Genomic DNA, 19283 nt, shown 5'->3' on the forward strand with positions numbered 1-19283 from the left:
AATGAATTGACTCTCCACAGAACACTAATATGGCAACATGAAACAACTAACTTCAAAGTTTAACCATTCTAGCCTGCTATAGAATTTCCTTTCAAACAAAGGAGATGGTGTGTGTTTTCTGCTACCTACTGGTTCAAGTCTGACTTCAAAGCTGCCAAAGTGAACAAAAATGTGATATAGTTTAGTTGCTTAAGAAGCCAGGCTATAACCCAAGAAGGTCTTAATTCAATTTTTATGTCTGCTTTGGATTCACAAGCTGGGAGCGGGCAATTCACTCTTGTTCAATTACCCATCCATAAAATGGGGATGATAATAATACAGAGTGCAGTTGTACCTTGGAAGATGAACAGAATCCAATCCAGAAGTCCATCTGATTTCCAAAACATTCGGAAACCAAAGTGTGGCTTCTGATTGGCTGCAGGAAGCTCCTGCAGCCAATCGGAAGCCCCGTTGGACGTTCGGCTTCCAAAAATAGTTTGCAAACCAGAACAGTCACTTCCAGGTTTGTGGCCTTCATGAGCAAAATGTTCGAGAACTAAGCTGTTCGAAAATGGAGGTACGACTGTAGTTGTAAAAAGGACTTCACCCATGTATGGGAAGAACTTTGAACATGATGAGAAACCAGTATTTCTGCTCTACTTTGAATTTGTTGTCTCAGGAACAGACTGGACAAATAGATTGTGGGTTTCCCATCCCCATGTGGTGATCTTTTCATGGCACATGAGTTGAGATGTACACACACACAAATCTTGCCCAGTTTGTTCAGGGGAAGGCCATCTGCTTTGCCTGCAGAAGGTCTCCTATTTTCCAGAGCTAGGACAAACACCTAGAGAACCAATCAATGCAAACACTATTGAGCTAGAAGAACCATTGATCAGACTTGGTAAAAAAAACAACTTCCAGAGTTCCTTTGACAATTTCAAAAGAAACAAAAGGGATAAAAATGAAGGCCAAGAGGGAGTGATCTGAGGTTAAAGTATCTGGTTTTCTGATGCTGCTTCAACACTTGGAAGGAAGGAAGGAAGGAAGGAAGGAAGGAAGGAAAGAAGGAAGGAAGGAAGGAAGGAAGGAAGGAAGGAAGGAAGGAAGGAAGGAAGGAGAGGTGTGAAATTCAAGAAGCAGTGAGTTCCAGAACAGAGAGATGACAGACACACACAAAACTTGAGAGTTAGACACAAGAAGGACTAGCGATGCAAGAATGACAATAAAGAGAGAAGAAGAGAAGCTAAAGGAGGAGGAGTCCAAGCGTGCAGAGATCTAAAAATACAAGGTAAAATGGATCCAATTCAGGAAACATTGGAGATATTGAATGAAGAGAGTGTAACGAAGGAGAATCGCAGCCCAATGAGATAGAGGGGGGAAATGACCACCAGCACTAGTCAAACACCAACCTTGGTTAAAAATGAAATTTCTAAAAATGGTGTATATGTGGATCCCTCTGTCATGTGGTCAGAAGATCAGGACAGTGCCAAAATTCGCACTTGATAACTAGGTGTCTAAAGGATGAACATGGTTGTGCATGGAAAAACCTCCTCGTGGGAAAATGAAGGTCATGCCATTTCACTGCCTGTGCAATGGCAGATTCCCCTACTCCCTCTTCCCTACCTAGATAATGAGAGAAATAACCTTTTATCAACCTAATTATACAAAGTGTCATAAATGAGCAACAAAGGTGCATTTTTTCCCTGCAGCGGTTGTAGGACAAGGGATTGGATGAGTCCAAACAAGTCCAGATGATTTCAGCAGGCTAGTTGTGCCAGGCAGTGTATGATACTGGTCTTGATGGTTTTCCTTTGTCTTCGGCTAGATCACTGTTGTTGCAAATTCCTGAATATTCATCAATTGGAAATAGCATTTGTTGCTAAGTAAAAGTGGACCCCCCCCAAATATAATAGCTATTGCTGGAGTGAAAATACTATGCAGGGAATAACATCACTATGTTCATTCTTTATCGGAAGTGCTAGGTGCATTTCAGTCAAGGACTGTAGCAGGAGGGGGTAATCTGTGGCTGTTCAGAAACTGCTGGACCACAACTCCCATCAGCCCCAGTCAACATGGCCAGCGGTCAGGGAATAATGGGGGCTGCAGCCTAACAATGCTTGGAATGTCACAGGTACCTGTTCTTGGACTGGAAGCATCTCCCTCATCATCATCATCATCATCATCATCATCATCATTTTATTTGTATGCCGTCTTTCCATAGTTGAAACTATGCTCAAAGTGTCTTACAACATGACAAGGTTTACATAATTACAAACAACATAACAGAAGTCATGATAAATAAAACACATCAAAAAGTACACAATCTAATGGAAACAATTTCCACATAAATCATAAGATCTAAAACTAAAGATACAACAATAATATAATAACAGCAACAGTTCTCTCAACCCCACCCCAGTAAACAATACTCCAGCCTAAGAATCTGTTCAACAGCCTCAGCTTTTGTAGCTGGAGTCAGTCAGCACTCCACTCTCCCAGGCCGGATGGGAAAGGGCCAGCAAGGCAGGGTGCAGGTCTTTCTGTTGGGTCTATTGAAGCAAAAACAGCAACAAAGCACTGTTAGGGACTAACACAGTTATTGTGGCATAAGTTTTCATGAACTAGAATCAACCGCTTTATCAGCCACATGAAGCGCAGTTCTTAATTGGCAGGTATATAGATGAAAAATGTCTACTTTGTATAGTGAAATCTGGTACCTTCCATGGTGCAAAGGAGTAGCTATGTTAATCGTTTGTATCTATGTGTGAGAAGGAGAGAACTTTTGTGGACTTCTGTGGCTTTGCAAGCTGCATTGCATCTCTCTCTGTGTGTGTGTGTGTGTGCGCGTGCGCGCGCGCACGCATGCAGGAGGGGGTTATTTTACCTGTCTAATTTTACCTGTCTAATTTTACCTGTCTAATTTTACCTGTCTAATTTTACCTGTCTACATTTCCTTTCTTAATGGTGCTTATATTTATAGTTTCTTTTGTCATGTCTAGTTAATAATAATAAATTCTATTTATACCCCGCCCTCGCCAGCCAAGGCAGGGCTCAGGGTGGCTAACAAGCAATAATAAAAACAAGTTGAATGAAAACAACTTAAAAACAAGATTAAAATACAACATTAAAACATTGAAACATTAAAATGCAGCCTCATCACAGGAGGAGAAAAGAAAAAAGAAAGTTAGGGAAAAGTCAGTTCAGAAGTTTACAAAATGTAAATATTTCTAGAAGACTGTACAAAATAGTACAGCTAAATCAAAACATATAGCTCTAAAATATGTGATGTAAACAGATAGAGAAGGTAAATACTTAATAAAAATTAAAGAGAAAAACAATAAAACTAACCAGATTTAGAGGAGAATTACTATATATATGGGGAATAGGGTCATTGTCTCTGATTTTAAATCCGAAACAGATTTAATTGACAATTGCAACTTTGAAATATATTTCATCCTAGTTGACGTTTTAAACCCTATGGAACCAATCCTGCAAAAGCATATGTCCATTTTAAATTGCCTTTTGCTTCAGTGCAATGATTCATAATGCATAAAATGAAGAGTGTTAATCAAATATTTTACAGGATCAGGGTCATTTAATTTTCAACTTCTTAAAGAGTTTTGCTTTAAGACACATCATTTGAGACAGAACTATGTGATAATTAATAATATAATCAAGCTATTAGTGGCTGCCATGTATTCTTTTCCTTGTAATTAAAGAACAACTGAATTAATATTTCTTCCTTGTTGGTGCAGAATTGCAGATATTGTAGAATTGTCATGTAGCTCTGTAACAGTCATATTCCAGCCTGGTCCCCTGGGTATCTGGGGAAGAGCAACTTGGCCACAACATCTCTTGTTGTGCGTACAAGAGTATACCCATCTCTTGTGCCCTCACTTTCCTTATTTGAGGTACTTGCCACCACCAGATAAGAAATTACTTATTTGCCAAGCTGGCCATTCTCAGATAGCCTCCAAAATTTTCCTGGAGTTTCTCTGAAAACTTCCTTAGGTGGTGTGATTATCAAATTTCTAATCATGAGAGTATTTAGAATAAACTGAGACCACAGATGTTTTATGAAACAAGAAATGAGTTTACTATGATGGAAGAAATTGAAAAAATATGGAGTTCTAGGGGCTGCCACCTTTGTTTGCATTGCTCACCAACCCAGCCTGACCCCCATTAGACCTCACCACCCCCACCCCCGTCATTACAGCTTGCTCCAAACTCAACTTCACTATCTCTTACAAAAGTGGTGTGGAATCTTTTCTGGCAGGACAGCCAGATCTTTATTTCCCCCAAGCTGGGCAGGCCAAAGGTAACAGATGCTTGTGGCTGCCCACCTGTTGATCACCTGATGTCCTGGTGATGTCAGCTATGTCTCCTTATGATACTGTGACTGTAGGGACTTCAAAGCGAGCCATGGAACTTTCAAACCTCCATGGGGTTTGATACGGGGGCTGGCAGCGAGTGCCCATCTGCCCCTGTAGCCGATGGGTAAATGGGATCAGGCCTTTAAACAGTCCTCTCCACGCTTCTCCTTCAAACCTCCATAGTGGTTCGAAAGATAGGGTTTGCAGATCTTGAGAAAGGTGCAGTCCTGCCACCCATTCGCTGATGGAGTGGGAGCACACCTTCAAATACCCCCCTCCAAGCTTCTCCTTCAAGTCCTCAGTGCTTGAGAAAATACATATATGAGAAAGGAGGGTATTCCCCCAAAAGAGTCCTGTTGAAATTTTACAAAGTGGTTTTATATACTGCTTCTTCTTTTCCTATTCTTTACATTTCATCAAAACTATAAATTACTGGTGTTGTACGCTGAAAGGAAATCAGATGAAAATGATGCGCCGGTGGAAGGGATGCGGGTGGCGCTGTGGTCTAAACCACAGAGCCTAGGGCTTGCCAATCAGAAGGTTGGCAGTTCAAATCCCTACGATGGGGTGAGCTCCCGTTGCTCAGTCCCTGCTCCTGCCAACTTAGCAGTTTGAAAGCACTCCAGTGCAAGTAGATAAATAGGTACGGCTCTGGCAGGAAGGTAAACGGCGTTTCTGTGTGCTGCTCTGGTTCGCTAGAAGCAGCTTAGTCATGCTGGCCACATGACCTGGAAGCTGTACGCCAGCTCCCTACGCCGCAACCTCAGAGTCGTTTGCGACTGGACCTAACGGGCAGGGGTTCCTTTACCTTAAGTTAGCAAAACTGTATAAGACAAGTACAAATACCTGCTGGAAATGTAAAGCAGAAGAAGGTACCTTTTACCATATGTGATAGTTGTGTAAGCTAATAAAAGCATTATGGGAAATGATATATAATGAATTGGGGGGGAAATGTTCAAAATAACTTTTGTAAAAAAACAAAAACAACCAGAAGCTTTTTTATTAGGAAGTGTAGGTACCAACATCCCAAAAAGCAGAAAATACTTTTTATGTATGTGACAATAGCCGTACGGTTGTTACTAGCCCAGGGATGGAAAGAAGACAAAGTCCCTACCAGAGAGGCATGGCAAACCAAGCTGATAGACTATGCCAAAATGGCAAAACTGACCGGAAGGCTCAGGAATCAAGAAGACAGAAACTTCAAGAAAGAATGAGAAAAAACTATAATTTATTTAGGAGACCACGATAAGCAGATGAAAACATTATCAGGATTCTAATAACACTTGTAATGTAACAAATATTATGGACAATATGGAGAGATATAAAATATAGATTATGAAATAATATGCAGTTGAAAATGTCAACAATAGGACCCATGGAGGGGAGGGTGGGAAGTTTGGAGATTCAGAGAAATCTCTATATACAGATATATAGTTAGTATTCTAATAATTCTACACTTGTAAAATCAAATAAAATGATTTCAAAAAACAAAACAAAACAACAACAAATTACTGAAAGAGAGCTGGTGCCATTAAGATCTGCAATCCTGAGCACATTACTTCAATGTAAGCCCTATTAGGCTTCAGACTTGCTTCCAAGTAAACATTATGTTTAAAATTAGGAAGTGTGGATTACTTAATTGACCTGTTCAGAGCCTTGAGTGTGTCCCATTAGAACGTGCTTTGCACTCTGAGCCTCTTGAAAAAATATTCCTAAAGAAGGAATGAACATAAGAGTCACCATCCAGGGGTCCTGACATGACATTAACAGCTGTGTCCCAGGCAGAAACTCAACAGGTGGTGGAGATGAGTCTGGGAAAATATTTCACTTTTTGAATTTGTTTGCTAAGAACCTTTTGTTAGGAGAAGAAGGAAGAAAAGAATGGCTTCTGAACTTAGTAATACAGTGAAACCTCGTGTTATGTACCATCCTTCTTGCAAATGCTTCGGGTTACAAGCTCCACTAACCCGGAAGTAGATGCTCCCAGTTGCAAACTTTGCCCCGCGATGTGAGCAGAAGTCGCGTAGCGGCAGTGGGAGGCACCAATAGCAAAAGCACGCCTCATGTTAAGAACGGTTTCAGCTTAAGAACGGACCTCTGGAACGAATTAAGTTTGTAACCGGAGGTACGAATTAAGTTCGTAACCAGAGGTACCACTGTACTCAGGTTTAACTAAAATGAACTGTGGCATTGGGTGATGTGGAATGCTTGTAGCTGCCATCACCTTTACTGCCGTGTCTCAGACTTTAGTACTATATGGCACATAATAAGAATCCATTTTCCTAACACTAGATAGACAGATGCTTTAGACCAATGGTTCTCAATTAGTACTGCGGACCTCCTGTCTTTCAAAAGCCAAGCCATGGACCCCCTACTTTTTGGGGGTACTATGGTAGTTTTTGTTATGTGAATGATGCCCCAGACCCCTAGTTGGGTTATGCAGACTTCCTGGTATCCATGGACCACCAGTTGGGAACCACTGCTTTTGACAGTTCATAGGCAGGGCATGATGACAGCATTATTATGGAAACCTGAACTGTGTTAAATGTGGTCTGCACAAGTTACTGTGTTTGAAATAGCAATTAAGGCTTCCCAGCAGATACATGATTTCAGATTATATTCCCAAAGATGGGACAGGTCAGCCATGGCATGTTCCTTCTCTCCAACACCCTTAGGTGCAACCTGAAACCTGCCTCATGTACTAGGCATGCCTACAACACTTCATCTTGAAAGTGGACTGGGACTAGATGCAGACTTCATGACTTCAATATCAGCCAATATATGTATTTTTCTCTTCTCCCCACCCACCTTGCTTTGCGTTGTGGAGAACTCAAAAGCTTGCACACTGCTTGGTGTCGTTTTGCTTGACCTACTTAATATGTCGCTCTACTGTAGATTTTGGCAGTTCACTATTTTTGTTTACGGTGGTGGTTTGTCGAGATTTGATCTTGTAGCATTCCTCACACTACTTGCTTAGTTTTCCTCCTAGAACAGCTTGATGGTCTACATAACATACACATAGAGAGAGAGAGTCATTGAGGCAGTTTAAAGACTAATAGATTAATTACCGCATCAGCTTTCATGGACTAGAGTTGACTTTATGCAGTGTATGGTATCTGATGAGTCAGGATTCGGTGAGAATTTAGTAAAAAGGCAAGGCCATTGTGTACAGGACTGGATCTGCAAAAGTCTGCAGACAGCCTCCAGCCAGATCTCTGTGGCTAATAGTGGTTCTGGATTACACCCTAAATCTGGGTCAGTTTAGAACATCCACAAAAGAGTAAGACAGCTTCCTGTCCCGATTTAAATTCCATAAAATGGGTTAGGATTTTCCTAGCCCTCATGACAAAAAAAAAACCAAAACAAAACGTGGAGGAACTTGGCCGTCAAGGTTGCACTACAGAGAGCTCTTTCTAGTTCAAATGAATGTCAGGTTAAATACACACCCCCCGTTGCACCTTTGTCAAACAAGCATGGGGAGGATGCTAGCCAAAGAAAGATGAGTTTAACCAAAATGCAAGCAGAAAGGAAAGGAACACATGACGCAGTTAGACAAATCGCTCTGCTTCATAAACAGCGAAAAGAGGTACGAAATAAGTTTAAAAGGTGAGCGTAGAAACCAGAAACGCCGAGTCTTTCCTGACTTGGCTTGCTCTTGCCTCTCTCCAAGGTGCTGATTGACTGAGCATTGTAAGCAAACCATTCTGTTCCCTCCTTGTGACTTTGGTTATAAATTTATGACTAGAGCCGCTTCAGCTGCGACTGGGTCTAAGGAAATTTCATCCCAGCAGTTCAACCCACAACGCAACAGAGTGTCTTTGCAGCGGAGGGTGCCGGAAAATGCAGCTTTTAAATGCAACCTCAAGTGTCTATGCAGTAGCTGAAAGTAGCTTCTGTTGGAATATATGGGGCGGTACTCCTATAGATCGGGCTGCAAAAGCGAGGAGGTTACAAACAGACGCTAATGAGCTTCTCATTCTAACAGCTATGTATTATTGCTTCACTGACCGTATGTTCTGAACAAATTTGCTGTAAATCCCGGGTGAAGACTCTAGACTGTAGGAGCACGTTTATGGATTTAGGGTCCAGAAAGAAAGAAAGAAAGATAACATTGCCTTTTATTTAAATGTGTACTTTTTAAACTATGTAAATCCAAATAACTGGAAATTTTAACAAGAGTAGTGTATGTACATTTGTAGTAGCTACAAGCTGGGAAGAAGGGGAGCGATAAATCCAATGATATCGTCTGAAATTATTTCCTGTGCTGCCCAGTCCTATACATGTTTACTCCAAAGTAAGTCCCCCTTTAACACCCAGTTGAGACTGTTTAAGACTACAGCCTTCATCTTGAGCTTTTTTCAACATAGTCCCAAAGGGCATCGCTTTCAGTCGGAGAAGTATCTGATTTGGCAAGTAAAGTCAGTGCCAGAGTAAACAGCAAGACAAAACTTCTGTTTCTTGCTCATCGCCCCCACCCAAAACATTGTCTCCTGCTATTTGTTGGTTGGAAGGACAGAGTATGTACTCCTTTTGCTTCTGTTTCGAAGAAATCGGTGCACATATATTTAAGAACAACCAACAAACGCGTGTTACAAGCCAAATGTTGTGGCTTAAAGGAAAAGAGACAAATTCTCAGCAGACCAGATAAGCTGCTTTCGCAGTGAAAGGAGAAACTAACTTCAAGGGCTTACTTGAGAGTAAATTCCACGGCAAGCCGTAGAAATCATTTCTATCTAAGCATGGTTAGGATCCGTCTGTAATCAATATTTTATAAAACGGAACGGGGAAGGAACTTCTTTTGCTTTTATTTACTATTTATTAATGCTAAGGTATTTTTTCAAGGTTTAGCAGTTGCGATGTTAAAATTTCAGGCATTGAAGAAATGTAAGCACGTTTGAAGATGAGCAAAGGGTAGCTTTTGAAGTCTCTTTGAAAACTGATTTTAAAAAAAGAAATAACTAAGATAAAACGTTTATTCCCTTCTGTCAGAAACAGAGGGAATTAAACCTATTGATACGAATATCGGTAGGTCTTCAGACCAACAGGTTTAATCTCTTCCTATGCAAATGAAATATTTTATAACAACTTGCATCGGCCTAATATCCGCAAAGCGCTGACACCCGGACGCCTAATATGCCCTGGTTTGCAAGAAATAAAGACTTGGGGGAAGAGAGAAAGAAACTGCAAATTCGGAGTGGGATTTTGTTGTTGTTGCTCTCCGTACTGGAAGCTCCTCGTTCCTGTTTCCATTTGCAAATATCAAGCTTTTGCGCGACGGAATGAAATAAGAGACTCAGCTAGAAGCAGTTTCAAGAATAGGCCGCCGGACCAGCTCGGCAGCTCCACCTCTTGCTCTGCCACCGTCCCTTCGCATCTTTCTCAAATGCAATGTTTGTGCCACTCTAGAGGCCTTTGTGCAAGAGAGGTGTTTGTTTTGTGTGTTGCTTTTTTAGGTGACAGTGTACCACTGGGAGCATCTCCCCCAAAGCGCCCCATCCCGGGTCCTCTCTAAGATCCCGGAAACTCAGGAGCCGGTTCCACGGGTCTTTCTCTTGCGCAAGCCTCGTTGATGAGCACTGCGCAAGAGAAGCGCGAGCCTCGCTTGCCCGCCTGAGCCTGCTTCTCCCCCGCTTGGGCTCTGAAACTAATCAGGCTCAGCTGAATCTCCAGCGAAATCTGGAAAGCTTTCCTCGCTTTTTTCTTGTTCATGGGACGGACCATTTCGCCTCCCTTCTTGCTTGCTGTCCTGAACGAAACCGAAGCAGCAGACGATCCCGATTCAGACCAGATTCCCTCGTTGCGCTTCTAGGCGTAGTTTCTTAAGGGAGAGCGCTTTCGCGGGGAAGGAACTTGAAAGAAGCGAGTTAGGTTAGCCGTCCGATTCGCTCGGGCCTAGAAAGGAGTCGTCGGGCTGCTGTGGAATAGCTGTGTATTGCTCTGCTTCCTTCCGACGAGGGAAGCCAGGGCTGTTTGTTTGTTTTCAGCAGCAGCAGCCAATTGCCTTGGCAAACCCTTTCCCCTTCCCCTGTCCTCTCTCCCCCCCCCCTCCCGGGCTTCGCTTTCTTCCTCTCTCTCCCTCCCCCTTTCAAAGCGAGGGGGAAGAAGGAGGCGAGGGTGTTCTGAAGCGAGAGCGCGACTCGTCCTCTCCCTCCCCCGCCTGGTTTAAAGGAAATCCCGGCGAAGGTGTGAAGTGCTCGGCAGGTCTTGCACAAACACATCCCGACGCAACTGCGGGGAAGGGGGGCGGGCCTTCGGCGCGGGGAGAAGGGAAGAGGCCGGACTCCGGCCCGAGACGCCTGAATGGGGCCCCTCGCCTTTTCGAGGGGAGGTGTGGAATGGGCCCCGTCGCCTCTTCCCTCCTCCAGCGCTGACAGGGCTGAGGGGAGCCTTCCAGCGCCGCTGCTGCTGAGGGAACTTTCCGAGGCCGGCCATCCCGGGAAGGCGAGGCCCCCCTCGTCGAGGAGGGAAATGGCCGCTTAGGACGCAGACGGCCCCGCTGAGCGCCGAGGCGTCGGCTCCCTTTTCATCTCCTCCCCTCAGAAAGTTGACTTGTGGCCTTCAAAGGACGTCGCCCAAAAAAACCCAGGCCTCGCTTTTACATTTTAAGGAAAGCTTTAATCGTAGTGTTTTTTGTTAGCCAATGTCAAGTAGGGGATACTCTAAATACCCAGCAGCTTCTGCCCACACCCCGCCTCATAAAGTTTCATGTAAAGAATTGAGGGGGCTGGCGTGTGAGATCTTTTAAAAATTATTTTAAAAAGCACTTAAGAGTCGCAGGTGACTTGCTCCAATTAGTAGCTGTCTAATTAAATTAGTGTCACCGAGACCAGCCAATAGGTGGGCGAGGGAAGGAGAGGTTCGCCGGCGAAGGGAGCCGCCTCCAAGCCCCTCCCCGGCTGCGGGAGAGGAGAGCGCGCGCGCCTATAAAAGCGCTCCCCGGCTTGGTCAATCGCAGTCAATTGTGTGGCATTTAAAGGCGGGAAGGTCAGGTGGGTGGGGGCGGCGGCTTCTTCTTTTTGTAAATGAGGCTCCCACAGAAGGCGGCCCAAGCCCTTGTTCAGTGCCTTTGAGGGGAGCCAAGGACGCTGCTGCGTCGCCGGCTGAGGCGAAGTGAGCGCCTAGTTTTGCGCCTCCCGGCAGAGCCGCGCGCTCGGAGTTGAGGGGACTTCTGGGGGGCGAGCGGGGCGGCTCATCTGAGGCGATGCAGCTGGGGGAGCAGCTCTTGGGCAGCCCGGCCAACCTGCCCGGCGCCCCCTTCTACCCGCTGGAGAGCGCGGGCGGCCGCGGCGGCGGCGGCAGCTCGACGCGCCACCTCAGCTCGGGGTCTCCGCCGCGCCTGGACTTGGACAAGGGCACGAAGAAGTTCGGCGGCGCCTCGGGGCCTCCGGCGGCCGGCCTGCTGGGCGAGGCCGAGGCGGCGGCCGACACGCCTCCCTTCGCCGCCGCCGGCCAGGTTCCTGCCAAAGCGGCCTCGGGGGCCGACGGCGGGCGCAAAGGCTCGCCTTGCCCGGCGGAGGAAGAGCCTCTGCCTCCGGCGCCGGCGCCGGCGCGCTACACTCTGGACGGCCTGAGCCCCGAGCGCTACTACCTGCAGTCGCCCGGCCCGCAGGGCGGCGGCGGCGGCGAGCTGGGCGGCCCGTGCGCCCTCTTCCCTTACGCCGGGGCGGCGGGCGGCGCGCAGCCGGGCTCCATGTACCCGGCGCCGGGCGGCGCGCGCTACCCCTACGGCTCGGTCCTGTCTCCGCCGGGGGGCTTTCCCAGCGCGGCCGGCAGGACGCCCTTCGCGGCGGCGGCCGGCGCCTACCAGTACGGCCAGGGGGCGCCGCCGGGCAGCCTCTACAGCCCCTACCCGGCGGCGGCGGGCTCGTGCGGCGGCGGGCTGGGCGCGCTGGCGATGCCCGGCGGGGCGGGCGCGCTCCGAGCCCAAGTCTTCCTGTGCAACCGGCCGCTCTGGCTCAAGTTCCACCGGCACCAGACCGAGATGATCATCACCAAGCAGGGCAGGTAACGCCGCTGCTTCTCTCTTTCCTGGGGGATCGGGGAGGGGGGGGCTGCGGGACCTTGGGGCAGATCGGATTGGCGAGGAAATGGCGCGGAGTTAATCCGTCTGGGGGGAACCGATTTGGGAGAGCGGCTCGAAGAGCTTTCGGCGCGGGATCTCATCAAGTTAAGAAAGAGCTGGGAAAACTCGGTTTAGTGTTACGGGATCCGGGGCGGAATTGGTTTGCATTTGCTCTCTGTATTTGCGTGCCTGTCATCAGGTGTGTCCCAGGTTTCCCCGGATTGTCAACAGTTGTTCTCTCCCCCGCCTCAAAGTTTTCCCTGTGCACATTTACCCGAGAGTCATCGCCATTGGACACAGGGGGACTTTAATAGGAAACTAACATGCGCAGGTTTGCGCTCTGAAACTCATTTTTTTCCAGTTCATGTACTTAAAAGTATACGCTAATGGGGGGGGGGGAGGAATTTGATTTAAAAGAAATAAAAAAAAACTATTTTATTTTTTAAAAGAAGAAATTTCTTAAATCGAGCTGTGTATTGCCGGTGTTTTTAAGCATCAGAAAACCGGACTTGCTTTCGCTTGGAAATAAAATCCGATCGTAATAAGGTTCTTTTTCGTTAGTTTACGATCGGGACTCGGGGAGGAAGGCAACGACCTGGATTTATGGCACTAGCGAGGCCAACCAAATTTCGGGATTGGGGGTACCGCAGTGCAGTTATAACAAACGACTGGTCGATCGAAACCTTCCCCACCGAAATCATCCTTGTGCTTGATTGGAAGTAGGACAGGCATACCTGTAGGGTTCCTTTCTATCTCTCCCCCCCCCATTTAAATATATTTGTGTTCCCTAAACCGGCACTATCAGTCCTTCCATCATAATTGTGGATTGAGATAAAAAGAATTGGGGACGGGGTGGGAAACAGAATGTGCCATTAGTTTCTGTCCTGGGAATTCTGTGCGTGTGATAGATAAATTATAACCTAGGGCAAGCGAGGGTTTGAAACTATTCCAGCCTTCGGATCCGGGTATATTCTTCGAGGTGCTGCATTTGAAAGGCTGCCCTCTCCGATCTCTCCTTCCGAGGCCGTCGCTCTGGATGTTTGCAGAAGAGCGAGACTTGGAGCCAAAGCCTCTCGTGGCGGCTCTCTCTAAATATAAACCCCGCGAAGGGAGCCGCCATCTGCCTCCCGCTCTCGGTCCAGGCGCTAGCCGAGGCCGGAGCGCGCTGCCAAAGAGCATCAGCGGGGCTCCTGGCTCAGGGATGCAGGCGGCCTCGATTCCCTTTTTGTAAATGCGCGCCTTCCCCCCTTCCTTTCTCTTTCCAATACCAGGCGGATGTTCCCCTTCCTGAGCTTCAACATCACCGGCCTCAACCCCACCGCCCACTACAACGTCTTCGTGGAAGTGATCTTGGCGGATCCCAACCACTGGCGCTTCCAAGGGGGAAAGTGGGTGACGTGTGGCAAAGCCGATAACAACATGCAAGGTAAGCGACTGGGGAGCGGGCAGGCAAGGAGACTTTTTTTCTTGCCTTCAGCTTCCTTCCATGCCTTCATTGCTTCATCCAGAATCCAGATGCAAAGTTCTTTATAGACAAGGAAGGCAAGGGAATTAATTGCCTTGTCATACAGCCTTTTGAAATGTGACTTCTGAATCTAAAGCAGATGAATCCTCTCCTGAAAGCGACTTTGTGCTTTTTAAAAAAGGGGGTTTGGAAGACTCCTTTACTCCAGCTTGCTAGGAAATTAAAGGGAGGCTCAGCATTTTTCCTTCTTTCCCCCTTTCATGCTCATGGTTTTATTACAGTCCCTGCAGGCTCTCTGCCACTGACAGTCAATGGCTGCAACCCAGCATCCTATTAGATGTGCATTCTTGTGTGCAAGTATTTCCTTTGTCGTGGCACACAAGAGAGAGCGCATTTCATCTTGGTGTTATGTCTGATTTGGGGAAATGTCTAATTCACACAAGTACATGTAGGAGAGATGAAATGCACCTTTCCCTGACTCTCGTCTTCTTTCCATCTTACAGGTAACAAGGTTTATGTTCATCCTGAATCTCCCAACACTGGAGCCCACTGGATGCGACAAGAGATCTCTTTTGGAAAACTAAAACTAACTAATAACAAAGGGGCCAATAATAATAATACTCAGGTAAAACAACACACTTAAATTTGGTTTGCTTAGTTGATCTGTGGTTCCTGGAACCTGAAGGAAGATGCAGTAGGTTTTTGAAACGGGGCTCCAGTAAATTCTGAATTTGCTGGAGTCATCTTGACAGTACATATTGTCCCTTTTTTAAAGTTATAAATTGGCATGTGGACATGGGAACTAGTGCCATATTAAAGGCTTGCAAAATTTGAAAGTATCCTTTCCTATGTCAGGTGGATTTAAAAAAAAGTATTGTGCACTAACTCAGTGTTCATCTTTTCCAGATGATAGTACTTCAATCTCTGCATAAATATCAGCCTCGTCTCCACATTGTGGAAGTGACAGAAGATGGTGTTGAGGACATGAATGACTCCTCTAAGACACAGACATTTAACTTCCCTGAAACGCAATTCATTGCTGTGACTGCATATCAGAACACTGATGTAAGGATAAAATATGCTTGGTATGCTAAATAGCTTTTATCTGGGGTGGGCTATGATACCCTTCATAAATTAAGAGGTAAAATAGGAACACAAAAAGAGTGATAAATGGAGCTTTAAATACTTTTGTTAACTGGAAGCAAGGGGTGGTATTCAACTGAGTTTTACTCCAAGTAAACCCATTGAAATTAATTGACCTAGTTTAGTTGTGTTCATTTCAGTGGGTATTTCATTTTGAGGTATCTAAGTAGACACCACTATTTTGTCTTTACTTTTCAGATCACACAGCTTAAAATTGACCATAATCCTTTTGCAAAAGGCTTTCGGGACAACTATGATTCGTAAGTAGTATTCTCATCTCTATGTGGTACAAATAATTGTATTCTATAAAAGTGCAGATTTTTAAAAGTATATTAATTTAAGAGCTTTTGTATTGGTAGCTAGCTACAATCTTCAGAGTGTCTTACTTGAGAGCGATGGAACTTTCTTCTAAGCAAAAATAGTCTCCCATCTAGGTGAAAATGAATGTTAGATTGCAAGCTATTTCAGCTCTTCACTTACCTAAATTGCAGCAGAGGCAGCTGACTAGGTTTGCAGAAAGTAAAAGTAGCACAAAATTTTATTCTGGAATAAGGTCTAAATTTGCACATACACCACGGCAAATAAATAAATATTCATTTGTGCTTTTTTAATGTTCCTCACTTAACTAAACTTTTTATACTGGCGTTTCAAAGTGAACTTAACTGGGAGAATTTGCAGAAAGTATACATTAAAATGGACTTTAATATTTGTTGACTTTAATCTTGACTATATAATAAATGGCCAGGCCAGCATGATCTCCTTGGGGCTGAGCCATCCCTTCTTGCATGCTAATGCCAACACCCTAAATGGTAAAGAACAATATCTTAGGCGTTTTTCTCTTGTGTTTGTAGCATGTACACAGCTTCAGAAAATGACAGATTAACTCCATCTCCCACGGATTCTCCTAGATCCCACCAGATTGTCCCAGGAGCCCGGTACAGCGTGCAACCCTTCTTCCAGGAACAATTTGTCAACAACCTACCACCGACTAGATTTTATAACGGGGAAAGAACTGTGCCTCAGACAAACGGCCTCCTCTCACCTCAGCAGAACGAAGAGGTGGCCAATCCTCCACAGAGATGGTTTGTCACTCCAGTCCAGCAGTCTGGGGCCAACAAACTGGACATGAACTCTTACGAAACAGACTACTCTCCTAGTACCTTACTTCCTTATGGGATCAAGTCCCTCCCCCTGCAGACATCCCATGCCTTGGGCTATTACCCTGACCCTACGTTCTCCTCCATGGCTGGATGGGGGAGCAGAGGCTCTTACCAGAGGAAAATGTCTGCTGGCTTACCTTGGGCCTCCAGGACAAGCCCCCCAGGTTTCTCCGAAGACCTGCTTTCTAAGGAGAAAGTGAAAGAAGAAATGGGGTCGTCCTGGATAGAGACGCCGCCATCCATAAAATCTCTAGATTCAAACGATTCTGGAGTCTACACTGGCGCTTGCAAAAGGCGGCGACTCTCCCCAAGCACATCCAGCAATGAAAACTCCCCGACGATGAAGTGTGAGGACATTAATGCTGAGGACTATGGCAAAGACACTTCCAAAGGCATGGGCTACTATGCTTTCTATACCAGTTCTTAAGCCCTAGTCTCTGTGTTAGAACTTGACTTGGCTATAATCTTTCAGTGGTGTTGCGGAGGTCTTTTGCACAAATGTTGCCAAAGGAACTCTTTACCTTCCCACCTTTTTGAAAAAAAATGTTCTTGTGCAATTCGATAGAAGGTGCCAAAGCTTTTTGACTGACTTCTGCAGGTAAAAAAGGGAAGAAACTGGGTAGCACTCCAAAATGACTTGGCCTCTTTACCCCCCCCCCACCTCCTCCTGCTCCCCCCCCCCAAGCTAAGGAGACAGCAAGGGAGAATCTCTAAGCATCATTCTGATTTTAAGTGTGGCTTTCAGAAAGGGCCAGGAAAGGAGGGGGTAATAAAGCAAAGGTTGTACAATCTGGCCAGTGCGTAAGTGCTGTGCACTAACAAACAGTTTGAGGGAAGAGTTAGGTGCTTATTGAACAAATTACTACCCTATTGGATCTATTGTAGCTGAATAGTGGAAATATTCAAAGTGGAGGCTTTATCAATAGAATATTTCTTCATGATGTATGCAAAAACCAAACTTTTGGCTCAATGACTAAGCCTTGCTTTTTTCTGGGGAGATTTTAAATGACTTGGCAGAAAGTTATGGCAGTGAAGGAATCCTACAAAGGTAGCAAAAACCCAGTATTAAATGTACAGCTCTGTGTTGTCTAGATATATTGTGGACTATGACAAAACATTCTGTGTAGTTCTAGTCATGGCAGTGCAGTTGAGTGTCTGAAGCCGGTGCGTGTTGGGAGTTCTTTATTTAAAACAACTTCAAAGTGGATTCTGATGCTGAGAGTACATCAAAATATATATTTATTGGTAGGTGGTGAATGTATTTTTCAGCCGTTCTGAACTGAGTGTTGTAACTCCTCTTGCTCAATTCTATAAATATTATGAGACAATGCCGAGGTGGCAAAAGACTTTAAAACAAAGCATTAGTTTTATTGCAGGGGTGGGGCGGGGTGTGTGAAGCTGAGACTTTTGTCTGTATATAATGATTTTTAATAAATGTGTTGCAATGATAGGTGCTGAATTCTGCAAAGGAGAATTGAGAGTCTGTGTGCCCTCTATCCCTTGTTAGTAATAAGTTTGCAGCAGGGTCTTAGAAGCAAGTTTAAAATAATAATAATAATTAAATGTAAAAATGTGGAAGTCTAAAGCTACTTAAAAGGCCTCCTGTGCTCCATCCCAAAGTGGGAAATTAGTCCACTGAGAACCCAAAGCAAAATGCAGGAATCCAGATCTTCAGTAGCTTGGTACATGAGTGATGGCCTTCAATAATGGGGAAGGGGCTCCTTCAAAGCCAGTGCGGGGCGGGGGAGCCAAGAACCCAGCTCCTCTTCCTAACAGCTGCAGGGCTAAGATGAAAGAGCTGCCCATTTTCTCCTGCTCCAGACACCAGTGCTGGGGAGTTTGGCAAGCTTCAACTTTACCTACCCAGATATTGTGCAGGTGGGTCTGTTGCACAGTCCTGCCAAGTGGATATTTGCCGAAGCTGGTTGCCTCTCCCTAGCATCACTCAAAAAGAAAGACTTCTAGACTGGGATGGGAGCAAGGAAGAACAGGGTCTAAAATTCCTGTTGCGCGTCAGATTAGCAATCTAGTCCTATGCAGGCTAGCGCGTCTCTGTGGGCATTTTGTCTTCTGTCGGCTGAGCCCTTTCTTTATTCGCGTGCTTTAAATTCATTATGAATGTTTTACTTGAACTTGCGCTCCAGGTCGACGCGCCATGAACTGGGAAGCGAGGCGTATTTTTGCTTTGGCCATCCGGGAGCCGGTTGACAAGAAGCCTTCTGCACCTTCCCCGAAAATACAGAGAGCGCTTCCTCTCCTCCAGCCGCGCGAAGGAGATCACGAACCGGGGCTTGGCGCTCAGCGGTGCCAAAACAAGCCCTTCTGCCGGGGAGTTTCCCTGCTAGGAAAGTGAAGCAACCGAGGGGAGGTGGGAGCCGCTCCCATCCCTTTTTCTTGAGCTTTTGTTCCCATGCAAATGAAAGTGGCAGCTCTCCACCTTGCAACGGGTGCAACGGGAGCCCATCCTCGCGCGTTATGTAGCCTCTCCTCTTCCCACCCTGATGGAAACGCGCTGCTCCTGGTTTTAAAAACTGGGCTGTGCTCCTCGCATCTACCGCGGCCAACTGGGCGGGGCCTCCCTTTTAATTTTCCCAGTAGCGAGGACGTTTAAATAACAAAAACTTTTGAAGGAGCCCGGCTTTAAAATGAAACAAATCTAAGCGCGACCTGAGCCACAGCGTTCTCGCTACGGAGCGCATTGATTTAAAAGGGGACTTTAGACGGCCCCGTTGAAATGTACATCCTTGGGTTAGAGAACTAGCCGGGTCCCTATGGATCGGGCGCGGGGCGGGAATGCGTAAGGCAAAGCTTCCAAACGTCGTGTGGATCAAGTGCATTGCGATTGCTAGGTCATCTGATTCCCCCCTCCCCCCTGCAAACGGAACCATGCAAGGTCGCCAGAACAGAATATGCAGGCAAAGAGCTGATAAAAGCTCCAGTCCTATTTGCCTGCCTCCTTCATCAGAAGTAGGCTCGGGAATCATAAAGCTGGCGTTGGTGGGGCGATATTTTACTAGTGCTACGCGGAGCTTTGAGCGTTACAAACCTTAGCAACCTATCCTTTTTCATGGGCGGCAAACGGGAAAGTGACCATTATG

General features: G+C 45.9%; 1 protein-coding gene across 7 annotated transcripts in view; it reads left to right on the plus strand.

Annotated features, from left to right (window-relative positions):
- Nucleotides 1-17653, plus strand: part of EOMES (eomesodermin) — a 167210-nt gene extending 149557 nt beyond the window's left edge. For 3 of the 7 annotated variants that reach the window (XM_082193403.1, XM_082193402.1, XM_082193401.1), the window contains 5 exons: nt 13689-13843; nt 14386-14507; nt 14789-14947; nt 15224-15285; nt 15877-17653. In XM_082193403.1, the coding sequence (XP_082049529.1) occupies nt 13693-13843; nt 14386-14507; nt 14789-14947; nt 15224-15285; nt 15877-16612 (1230 nt within the window). In that variant the 5' untranslated portion in view covers nt 13689-13692 and the 3' untranslated portion in view covers nt 16613-17653. Of the gene's footprint in view, nt 1-1041; nt 1271-4411; nt 4480-11288; nt 12360-13688; nt 13844-14385; nt 14508-14788; nt 14948-15223; nt 15286-15876 lie in introns of those variants that run through there. The other 4 variants (XM_082193405.1, XM_082193404.1, XM_082193400.1 and 1 more) reach the window with 3 other exon arrangements.
- The last annotated feature ends 1630 nt before the right edge of the window (nt 17654-19283 follow it).

The sequence above is a fragment of the Podarcis vaucheri genome (genome assembly GCF_965113315.1).
Source record: "Podarcis vaucheri genome assembly, chromosome: 12".
NCBI lineage: Eukaryota > Metazoa > Chordata > Lepidosauria > Squamata > Lacertidae > Podarcis > Podarcis vaucheri.